The following is a 12,273-nucleotide window of genomic DNA, read 5'->3' as shown; positions in this document are numbered from 1 at the left end:
AAGCCGTGCAAATATTCTGATCTGTTTCTGAGTATCCAAGAGATGCTCTGTTTGAGGAGATAAGACTGGAGTGTTCCCTAGGAAAGCACACAGCCTGCTCTCATTTCACTTAGGGCAGGGGTTGCAGTCAGAATTTTTCATGGAAAATCACCTTTAAATTTTTGAAAATGAACTTTAATTGCATAAACGTTACACAAAACAAACATTTCTAATGTTCTTCATTCATTCCCGAAGATCCAAATTTCCCTCTAATTCTATTTCATTTCACCATGGAGAAACTTTCCTTAGCATTTCTTGTTATGCAGATCTGGTGCCAACAGATTTTCTTAGTTTCTTTTATCTGAAAATGTCTTTATTTCACCTTCACTCTTGAAAGATGTGTTTGCTGGATGTAGAATTTTGCCTGCAATTTTTTTTCTTTCGGCGCTTTAAAGATATTGCGCTGTCTTTTGGTCTTTATGCTTCTGATGAGTTGTCTGTGATCATTCAAACATTAATCATCTGCATATGATCTGTCATTTTTCTTCAGCTGCTTTCAAGATTTTTTCTGATTTTTGGTTTTTAGCAGTGTGGGTATCAGAGCATGGTTTTCCTTGAATATGTTTTTTTGCCAAACAAAATCCTGTTTGGCATTTTCTAAACTTCTTGAGTTTTTAAATTTATGTCTTTATGAATGTAAATTATGTCTAAAGTTTGGGAAATTTTGGTCATTATTTCCTCATTTTTTTTTTCTTCCCCATTTTTTCTCTTCTTTCTTTCTGAGATTCTAGTTACACGTATATCAGACACTTTGATGTTGTCCACAGGCCCCTCAGGTTCTGTTATTTTTTTCAATCTTCTTTTTTCCCCTTTACTCTTCACATTGGATAATTTGTATTATCTACTTTCAAAATCATTTCCTCTTCCATTTGTCATCTTCATTATGCAATTTAGCCTGTGTAGTTTCAATTTTTTTTTCAGATTTCAGATAAAAAATTTCTATTTTTCAATATTTTTAATTTCTATGCTGAGATTCCTATATTTTTGTTTATTATGACCATATTTTCATTTCTATAATTGAGCATAATTGTAATAGCTGTCTTTGGCTAATAATTTCAACGTTTAGATCATCTCAGGGTTGTCCTCAACTCTTGAGAATTGATCACATTTTCCTGGTTCTTCATATATCAAGTAACGCTTTAGTTCTTATGAAAAAAATCACATTTCCATTTTTTTCAAATTATTTGATGAAATAGTTAATTTTTTAAAGGCGTTTGTTTGCAAAGAGCTCTGTCTACTGGAATTTATCTGTTTTGGAGAACAGACAACATGCAGGAAGAAATACACACATCCTTGGAATGACTATTTTGAACATAATATGTTCCTTATGCCAGGAAAAACCGTTATCTTACAGACCAGATAAATTAGGGAGTGATGATTAGCATTTGAAAAGAGATTCTTTTACTTTAAAAAATCTTTCATGGGAGAGTTTTTGATTGTATTGAAGGGACTTCAGACATCTTAAAAACAGCAGCACCCTTACTTCTGGTTAGGTCCCGAGGGAAACCCCATGTTTGAATGCCCCCAGACACGTCAGCACAGGAGGCTCCCAGCATGCCTGCGTCTGGGCCCTCGGAGCTCTACCACTGGGTTCTGAAGCACTTTCTCATAATCCTTAGGGCTACAAGTAGTTGGAAATCAATGAATGCTTTCATTGATAGAAGTCCCATTATAAGCAAGTTTCAGGGCCATCTGTCATATCAAGCAATTGAATTCATACGAAGAAAAATACAATGAAAGGACAAGGAATGAATTACGAAAGGATTCCCTTTGTTTTTAATGTCATCTTCAAGCCTCTGAGTGTCCCCTTATGCTGTCTGTCTTCTTTAAGCACCGTTGATTCAGGACAGGGGCCTTCCTGCCTGATAATACTCCAAAACTATGTGCGCAGTCAGTGTTCTTGGTTACCATTTTTCTTCTTTTAAAATGTCTTTTGGAGTTCAGAGTTCAATAGATATCTCAGAATCCTATTAATTGCTTTCGGGTACTTTTCTGTAAACTGTCTTCCTATTTTAATGGAGCAGTTTCTCACTGTGAGGTGTGGCAGGGAGCTATTGTGAATACCCTAGTCACTGGCAGAGTTTGGAATGGAACTTGAGTTTCTCAAATTTTCAGTCTAGTTTCCTGGACTCATTGGTTTTATTTAATTTTCTCAACATATCTTGACAATGAAAACTTAGTGACCATCATGCCAGACACAAAGAAAGTACTCACTAAAGAATAGCTTTTAAAAATGCCTTTTATAGCCAGTTCTTCTGATTTTACCAATACCAAGTATGTAATTGCAAAGAAATAAAGCCATATTACAAAAGCACAACTCAGGAAGAGAAAGGGTTCAGCTCCTCCTTTTTAAACCACCCCCCCCTCCATTACAGAAATAGCCTCAAGGTGCTGAGGACCAGCCCACGGGCCTGCCCGGAATTCTCAGTCTTTCTCCTTCTTGCTTAAGCTGTTATGTTTTTTGTGCCACAAATCCTTTCAGAGAAATGTTTGATTTACTGAAATGCTTCCTACTAGCCTCATGTTATACAAAGGAATGAAAGTAAATGGTATTTAGGGGTTCGTGCTCTGCATGTGCTGTGCTGTGTCACTACCTGAAAATGAGCTTGCCTTTAGAAAACGGATAGTAATTTGACAAAAATTATTTAAATTTTTCAAATTTAAATTATAGCAATTTTTCACATTTATTTTTTACAGTCTGTAACTGTAACAGTGACCAATTCGGATACAGTGAATAACATTATCAACATGTCACTACCAATGCTTGGAATAACTGTAAGTTACCTGCAAACTATTTTTACTTAAAAACCAACTTTAATTTTTGAGATTTGTGTGTGTGTGTGTGTGTTTGCGTAATGCACCACCCATCATGACAACTGATTATTATGGATTTCAAAGCCATATTTTGTCCCCCTTCAAATTTGGAAATTGAAGGCAGCAAAGCTATATTATTAACCTATATATGGTTGCTATTCTTGTATTCCCATTTTAAATTTTGTGCAAATGGAAAGTAATAGCATAATGAAATTGGGCTATAATTTTAGAGTGCTAATGGCAAAATGCATTTTTATTGTATGTATTTTATACATGGACAATCACATAAGATTCTAAATATTTCCTCCTCCACTGGACTGTTCCTTCTGTATATTCTTTCCTGATTCCTCCCCTCCCATCGCCATTTGCCCTGGTTGTCATTCAAGGACTCAATCTCAGTATGATGAACCCTAAATAAGATGTTTTCTTGTGAACTTTGATATAAAGACCACCTGGCTACAGGCTCCACCCCATTGATGCAGACCCTGAGGATGAGTTGGCTAATGCCCTTTGTGAATTGGTAAAGGAGGAGACAAGTTCTGAATGAGACCACGAATCCGGGGGCGTTTGTGTCCACATCACTTTCATCCTGTTCTGCTTTTAAGTGTCTGCTCTTTGATACTTTGATGGAGCTGGTGTGAGCTGTTGAAATTCTTTTTGGTGAGAGATACATACGTTTGAGGACAAGGTTGTGTCAGGGAAAAGAGAGGGAGAGTGACATGCAGATGGACAGAAAACAAGGAAGCACTTGTAAAGCACGGCTCCTCAAATAAAATTCTCTGGAAATGTAAAAATGCCCTGCTACAGTGACAGGGCGTAATTACAAGACTTGTATTTAAAATTTGCCTAACCCAATGGTATAATAAAGCCTCTTAAAAGCAAAGGGCAACCAGAATTTTCCATAAGGAGCCAATGATTTCTGTACAAACAGAATTAATAATAATACATTTTAAATGAATTGGAATTTATATGCATGAGTAAAGCACACTTCTGCATTGATTTCTAACCTAGAAGATGTGTACACTCTGAATAACAATTAAACCTTGGAAGAGAGTGAGTGTTTTTAGGGATGAGGTTAGGGAGATTGATTAATGATATAGCTCATTTTATTTCATGATTTTAATTTTCCTTAGCGTAAAGTGATCAATCTCACTAGACAAAAAAATTTCTATTTTAATGAAGAGTTGGGCTTATTTGGCTATATATGTATGCCTGATTGAAGAGATTCCAACACAGTGTTTCCAATCCCTACCTTAAAAGAAAAGGTTTTTATTAGCTCTCATTTCCTATTTGCAACACAATTTTGAGCAGATTTAGCTGTGCAGGCACGTGTGTGTGCCTGTGTATGTGTGTGTGATGGCTGCCATAGCTGGGACTCTCCTTCAGAAGGGCTAGACTGATTTTTAATCGGGAGTCAAGGGCAAGCACGGTACCTATCAATCACCAACAATTCCGTTTCAAACATTTTTTGCTTTATCCTCTCTTGGAGAACTCTTTAAAATAATTCAGCTGTCTTTATAATTTCGACTTGTTCGTTCCGAGTAGGCTTTACAGCATTACTGGCAATGATTCTGCTGGGAGTGGCTGTGCTCTGCATCTGACCTGTTCTCTCGGTTACAGTTCTTGTGGCTTCTTTCCCGCGTCTGCACCAGAGTCAGTGCGCTGACTTCACTGGGCCATCTCCTCAAGGCCTCCTGGGCTTCCGCCTCCTTTAGCTCAGGGTTGCTGAGCCATCGAGGCCTTTCAAGCTTTACTTTCATGGAACAGTCATGGCAGGGTGTGTGGCTCTCTGGACAGCATGCTTGTCTGGGCAGGGACATTTGAAGGCAAAAGCCAACATTCTCCAAGGAGTCTGGAGATAGCAGAAGGCAGGACTCTCAAGATTAGACTTTTCCTCCTTAATAAAGGGGGCATAACTGTGATTTCTTTTGCTATCGGCCATGCCCAAATTGAGGGGCTGACTGCATTGTGGTTCCATAGATCCTTGGCCTTCATCAACAGGGACAAGAATCAGGGAGGGTCTATTGGAGGCTGTGAGAGGGATAAGGGGTTACTGAAATCGGCGCCATTGACTCCAAAAAACTGTAGCCACCCCCATTGACCAAATAGCATTTATACTGGCCCCAATTTTTTCTTTTTGGAAGCAGAAATGCTAAGGAACTGGTACCTGATGTGAAAGATTTAGTGTGACACATAGTTCTTTTTGTTTCCAAGGGCTCTGAGAAAGATTACCAGCTGTGGGTCAGTTCCGGCAAGAAAGAGGCCCCATGCCCACTCACTGGTAAGTGTCTGGGAACATCTCAGAGGGGGCTGATTGGGTAGAAAACTGTAACTCTGAAGTCTCCAAGGAACGGTTGCTCAGTCTCAAGCTCCAAGACCCTTAAAAGTGAAAATCTTATGCAATATTCCTTCCTACATTTATTAAATAATTACTAAGCACTTACTCTATCCCAGGCACTGATAACATCTCTTCATTCCACGGCTTATGGTCTAGTTTGTGGGAAATGTGAGTTTTTCTTCTTTACTTTTTTACTTGACAAGCAGAGCTGTCTTGAAAAACTTATACATACTTACTTCCTCAGGTATGATGGCAACCTGGATTGGAATTTCTTTTCCCATCTATTTATTTTTTTATATTCCAGTCTTGAATTCCTCTGTTCCAGTTCCTAACTACTAAGTAGCCTCTATTTTGTGAGAATCTTAAAAAATCCAGCCATACCTCTGAATCCAAGTACAAATATTTATTTAATACTTGCTCTGTGTCTGAAACTTTTCTCAGCATCATAAGGAAGATGAGATAATCGCAGTTAACTCCTCACGTCTTCACTGACTAAACCACCGGTACTTTGCTGTTTCTCAGGCCGAGTTTTCTAGCATTGTTCTTGAGGTCATTGATAAATCGATTACACCTCTCCTAAAATCGTTATTAGAGCAAGTGAGCTAAAAGAATAATAATAAATCTTGGATCACCAAATTTGTTCAGTGCGGAAAATAGAGGGACTAAGACAAGGGAAGGGACAGGCTCTGTCGCAGACCTGGCAGGAGGTCTTCTCAGCCTTCACGGAATTGAAGAGAGTGAGGACCTTGCTCTGGATAAGCTTGGGCTGAAGGGAGTGTTGTGGCTGGTTTGATCTTCTATCCAGACCACTAACACTGTCTCCCTGTCGGCAATAAGGCTGTTTTGCTTTCTTCTCATTCATGTGTTCACTGCAGGAGCACTTTGAATTCCTTCAAGAATTTTTCTTTTGTGTTCATGACTTGGCTAACTCTCTGGTGCCAGAGGACTAGCTCTCAGCCGCCTCAGCTTTCGACATGGCTTCCTCAGGAAGCTTAATCATTTCTCACTTTTCATTTAAGGTGAGAGGTGTGTGACTCTTCCTCTCATTGAACACTTAGAGGCCATTGTAGGGTTACTAGCTGGCCTAATTTCCATATTGTCATGTCTCAGGGAACAGGGAGGCCTGAGGATATGGAGAGAGAGGGGAATGTCAGGTCAGTGGAGAGGCCAGAACACACACACATTTATCCATTAAGGTCTCCATCTTAGATGGGCAGTGTTCATAGTGCCCCAAAACAATTACAATAGTACCATCAAAGACACTGATCACAGATCACCATAACAACTATAATAATCATGAAAAAGACTGGAATATTGCAAGAACTATCAAAATATGACACAGCGACATAAAGCGAGCAAACACCGTTGGAAACATGGTGCTGATTGATTTGCTTGACATAGGGTTGCCGGAAGTTCTCAATTTGTAAAAAGTGCAGTATCTGTGAAATGCAATTAAGGGAAGCACAATAAAACTAGGCATGCCTGTATTCTTCAAGAATGAAATCCGCACCACACTGTTGGGGAAAAGTGCAATTCTCCACAGAGAACTCTATGGAGAGGAAGCAATTTAAAGCATGGAAGAGCAAAACAAATCACATGGCAGGCAACTCCCGGTGATGTTGGGGGCAGTTTTCCACTCTGTAAACTCTGTTTTGCACTTTGCTTCTGGGTTTCCAACACCGTGCAGCCTTCCCTCTGATGGCTGCCTGGCAGGGCCCTGGGAGGGTGGGCAGCTGTGGGAGGGCAGCTGAAGGCACAGAGCCCTGCTGCTCTTGAGGAGTCCTTGTCTTTAGAACTGACAAAAGGAAACAAAAAATCTGTGTTAAAATGACATTACGAGTGAGACAACAGTGATCACAGCAATTCTGAACATATATGGTCCAATTCTTTAAAAACCATTGACCACCAATGTTTATTAATATATTTTCCTTGATCCTTATAAATCTGTGTGAGGGTAAGCATTTAAAAGGATGAATGTCAGGCTCAGAGAGGTCAAGTAATTTGCCTCAGATGTACAGATCTAGCTAGTGTCAAGGCAGAAACTAGAAGGCATTAAATATTCTCGGAGGGAAACACAGCAAAAGTCAACATTGTGCAATGCACTTACGGATCTATGCATTCCAAAGAAAGCAACGTGGTTAAAAATCTTTTTCTCTTTCCTTTTTAAACTCTTTTGCTTGGGCACCTGCTTTTTGCAAGGTGTCGCCCGTGAGGGTGCACGTGGCGCTCGCTCGGGAGCACAGCCTTCTTCATCCAGAAGCTGCGGGAGAATGGCAGCACACACTGGTGTGGCCCACACGCTCACAGTAAGGAGGTTTGATCCTAATCCATCACCATCATCCTGATGCATAGTTAGATTTTTCTCTGTACAGGACATGAGCATCCCTACATAATTAAAATGAGCCATCGTCCAGCCACTGGGCTCCTGCCACAGGGACCAGAGGGCTCCACATTCCAGGAGTCCCCAGAAATGCAAGGCCAATTCATCCTGAAGCCAAGGCACCCAGCCAGAAACCAGCAGAGGAAAGGTGAGCCCCTCCCCTCCGGCAAGCGCCTTCTCTTGGCTCATGTCTCCACTTCCCAAACGCGTGACACAGAGCTGATTTTCCATGTGTGGGTGGAGGGCCCGTGTGGACAGGAACCCAGTACCCGCCCAGAATCAAGCTTAGAGAAACTCCAAAGGTCTGAAATCAAGACCCAGCTCAATTCTAGGAAGGTTTTTTTTCTTTTTTAATTCTTCTAGGTAGACAGTTGCTCCCTTCTCTGTATCCCCAGAGCACTGTTGCCATATAGTTCTGTGTCTGCACATCCATGTGTCTTCTCAGAGCATGTGCTTCTACAACCCGAGAACGTGCCTTCCCAATCTCAGGGATTTGTCCAGTATCTCGGTCTGTCACGGGAGGGGACCAAATGACCACATGTCTTAGACACACCTGGAATCAAAAACTCCAGTGGAGCGAAGAGTTATGGAATTGAACTGGACTCTCTTCTGGGCTTCGGCTGAAGTGGCCTTGGGATTCCAGAGAGAACTGGACTCTCAAGTCTGTTCCCACAGCAAGCTCGCTTTCCACGTCTGCTTCAGACCCAGGGCGAGACCAAAACTAGACTGAATGTTTACGGTCAGGGCTTTTTTATCTTCCTTCTTGTCATTTTTTTCCCCTACCACTCCAATATTCTCCCATTGATATTTCTTTCTCTGAAGAAGACATTTTATTTATTTGGGAAGTATTTGAGCCAGAATAGAATTTCTACTTCAAAGTATTTTTATTATGATTGTTATTTTATAAGGATAAAGTTTCAAAAAATTTATTTTTTAATACACACACCCTAATTGGAGCATGAGGAAACACTAACCTAAATCTTGCCAGGAATGTTTAAAACTAGCTAGGTTTTGGGGGCCAGCCCGGTGGTGTAGTGGTTAAGTTCAGTGCGCTCCACTTAGGTGGCCCAGGGTTTGTGGGTTTGGATCCCAGGTGCTGACCTACACCACTCATCAAGCCAAGCAGTGGAGGCGACCCACATACAAAATATAGGAAGATAGGCACAGATGTCAGCTCAGGGCCACTCTTCCTCAAGCAGAAAGGAGATTGGCAACAGATGTTAGCTCACTGTCTATACTTTCTGTCTATGCTCATAGAGTAGCTGAATGTGTAGCTTTGTATCAAGGGATAGAGCACTCTTCTTCAGAGCATTCTTGTTTAAGCTGAATAATGGAATACATTTGGATAGTTTCAGAAATAATCAAATCAGGTTAAGAGTAGGAAAACCAGGTTGCATACAACAACTCAACCTATATTTGAACGTGTATCTGAGACAAACATTTGTACATGCAGACATATAGAAATCTTCTCCTGGAGTTAAGAATGTATTGGCTTTCTTCTCTCTCTTTAAAATGGTAGGGGTATGAATGCCAGGCAGGAGGAAGCCTTAGTTAGGGGAGTGGTGGCATTCCTTCATGACTGCTACCTTCTGGAGGCAGTGAAATCAAACGGAGAATGGGGGTGGGGTCTGCTTTGGGGGGAGGAGACAGATGTCTAGGCCTCCTTAGGCCTCTGAGTGAGGGAGATGAGATTTATCAAGGCTGCTATGAGCCATGCCTTATGCTGAGTGGGACCTTCTAGTATTTAGTCCAAAGAGGTGTAGGTAGCATCATTTACATTAAAGTAGACCAAACCAAAGCTCAAAGAGTTTTGAGTAAACTTATCTGACTAAGCGGCAGAACCAGGAGCCTTCTGTTTCTCGGATCCTGCTCTCTCTGGTCCAGCCCCAGGAGCACTGCATCCACGTGAGTGGACATGGAGATGCACTCACTCCTTCCCGGGAAGGCCGAGTGGTTGGGCGTTGAAGGCTACTTGGTGAAATGTTGCTTCACTGTTTATCCTTCTACAACTTGGCTCCTCTGTTGACATTTTTAGTATTCGGTATAAACATGTGATTTAAACAAATGTTAAGGTACCTTATTAGGTAAACATTCATAGCTGAGCAGTAGAAACTTGGAACTCAGCTTTTCCTTGCTGATCGCCTTTCCTTTGAAAAGCATTCTTTTGACAGGGGCTGTTGGGTAGTTAAAAATCATCTCTGGGTAGCTTTGTGGGGTGTCCGAAGAAACACGGCCACCTGGAATCTTACCACATAGCCAGCATTTAATGACTACTTCCCAAGGACCCTGACTGCTGATAGTCATCATGGAGCTGCCTGAGCGTTGTGGCCCCCGGAGCAGAGGTCAGAGGCCGGCTGAGAAGTGGGCTCAGGCAAGTTGTGTCTTGCAAGGCAGATCCTTTTGCTGAAAGAACGTTGACCATGGTTGGGCGTTCAGAAAGCAAACAGGGAATCTAAGAGTGGGAGGAGACTTACTATGAAAGCAGATGATTGCCAAACTCTGCTTGATTTGAAAACCAAACCTGGTTAGCTTTTGAAATGTGATCTGTCACCTGAATCCACTGTTCATACTAAACATCAGAAAACACGGACAAGTACAAGTGAAGTGTCTCATACAACAGGCAGGAGAGAGCACTGCCTAGGAAGCATTTCCCCTGGAAGAAGTGACCCCGAGTCTGAGCAAGCCTCTAGGTTTGCAGGATGAGGGGAAGAAGAGCACATTAACACCACAAGGATGCAGTTGGCCAATTTCCGAACGTGGGAAATTCTGTGCAAAAGCTGACTCAGCTCCTCTTTCTTCTTGCCATCGCAATGAATGTGCCGTAAGTAAATTAAACTAACTACTACTGATAATCTCACTTCTTCTTTGGATTCAGGCCAGAAGTCAGTGAGAAGGAATTTTATGGGCAACTGGGCCCTCCGGCGCGGCTCCAGCGCCTGCCAGGACCTTCCACACGTGACGCCACCATCCCCAAAGCCAGGGCAGCTCTTCGGCGTCAGCCTCGGGGATGTGTGCGAACGTGACAGCCTGCCCCCTTCTCTTCTGGTGGGTTTCGTTTTGGGCTTCTGTGGCTTTCCTGAGGACAGAGAACTCTGAGAAGTCAAGTGTCTCGTTTAAATCTATCCCTAAACGGAGAAATCTTTAGACAGCCGCTGGCTTTGGGGGAAAAGCTTTGCTAATATTACTTCAGAGAATAAAATGTGATTTAGGTACTGCAGAGTCCTAAAGCAAACACGACAAGGAAAAGATACCCTTGTCCATTCCATAGGTTTCAGCAAAGGCCCACATATGCCTGCTCAGATCAATGCAAATGGGCTCTATGTGGAGGAGTCTCCGAGAGTCCACCCCGTCTCATCTTCTCTGAACTCCACAGTAGTCTTCAGCCTCCTTCAGCTGAGTCTACTCAGTCTCACTTCTCAGAATCTCTCAGGTGACTTTGACCTGTATTTCCAGTGCTGAAGCATACAGACTCAGCCTCTGGCATATGTGGATCCTTTCATCCAAATAGAATGTGTCAAGTGACAGCCACAGAATTTGGCCTGTGTTAACTCAAATTGGTGTATGGAATTGTCACTGTCAACATTTATTGAGTGTCCAGTATCTCTCCAAGCACTCTACCAGATCTAGGGAATTTTAGGGTAACGATGAAGAAGTGTGTCATGCCAGTCCCATGCTCCTACTACCTCAGTCCTTGCAAGTTTCACAGCAAATTTAGGGGGTAGCTATGATTATCATCATTCCCACTTCACAAACGAGAAAAAAAAGTAACCTCACTAAAGTGTACACTGTGCCCAAGGCCACACAGCCAAGATGTAGTAGCATCATAGGATTCGGGTCCCTTGGATTACCTGACTCCAATACCTAGAGCCTTTCTGCACCACAAGCAGAGGACATGAAGATGCAGCAAAAGGAAAGGAAAGAGTGATGAGAAGAGGATGTAATTAGAGGAGGAGGAGAGGGGTTTGGAGAGCCCGATTTTAAAAGAGGGAACGCAATCCAGGAAGTAGAAATGGGGTACGCAGCCCCTTAAAGGGGAACGAACAATGGGACACGGGTATGGCACAAAGATTTCCATAGCTGGGGAAGAGCAGCTATATTAGGGCACGATGAGGAAAGATTGGTGGAGTAGGAGCGGGTGATTCCACAAAGGCCTGGAAGCAGGGAAGTTTGATTCCAAAGTGTCAATTCACTGAAAAGGAAAATCTGACTTAACAACTGTTTGAAATGCTTCAGCATATGAATGTAGAAGGGATGGTTGGGTAGAAAATAGAGACACTGAGAAAAAAAATTCCACGTTTGCTTGCATGCCCCCACCTCCAGCACTGCACCTCGCTTACCCCAGCTCCGACAAGCGGGGAGCGGGTGCTCTGGGCTCCTGGATACGAGGTGCCATTGATTTTTCCTTTCTCTTCTTCCCTATAGGATATGCTTTGCTTTATCAAGCAAAAAGGGCCGCTCACAGAGGGCATATTCAGAAAATCAGCCAATATAAAATCATGCAGAGCCCTAAAGGAGACATTAAATGCTGGGGACAAAGTGAACCTGGACTGTGAATCTGTTCTTGTGGTCGCATCTGTCTTAAAGGTAGGGAAACTTCTAGCATTATCCACACACAGCGTAACTCTGAAGGTACATGATCAATTTCCTTCACCGTGATTGCCCAGGAACCATAATAGGCATAATAGATTGAGAAACTGAACAA

At 42.2% G+C, this 12,273-nt stretch overlaps 1 protein-coding gene across 4 annotated transcripts in view; it reads left to right on the top strand.

The window, feature by feature from the left end:
• LOC138923017 (rho GTPase-activating protein 20-like) overlaps window positions 1-12,273 on the top strand; it is a 93,065-nt gene that overhangs the window by 59,080 nt on the left and 21,712 nt on the right. For all 4 annotated transcript variants that reach the window (XM_070259542.1, XM_070259543.1, XM_070259545.1 and 1 more), the window contains 5 exons: window positions 2,737-2,814; window positions 5,068-5,134; window positions 7,564-7,719; window positions 10,447-10,616; window positions 11,994-12,155. In XM_070259542.1, coding sequence (XP_070115643.1) covers window positions 2,737-2,814; window positions 5,068-5,134; window positions 7,564-7,719; window positions 10,447-10,616; window positions 11,994-12,155 — 633 coding nt within the window. The remainder of the gene's footprint in view (window positions 1-2,736; window positions 2,815-5,067; window positions 5,135-7,563; window positions 7,720-10,446; window positions 10,617-11,993; window positions 12,156-12,273) is intronic.

This window comes from Equus caballus, unplaced genomic scaffold (genome assembly GCF_041296265.1).
Source record: "Equus caballus isolate H_3958 breed thoroughbred unplaced genomic scaffold, TB-T2T haplotype2-0000437, whole genome shotgun sequence".
Taxonomy (NCBI): Eukaryota; Metazoa; Chordata; class Mammalia; order Perissodactyla; family Equidae; genus Equus; species Equus caballus.
The sequence above is the reverse complement of the archived record's forward strand: the minus strand, read 5'-3'. Positions and strand labels throughout refer to the sequence as shown.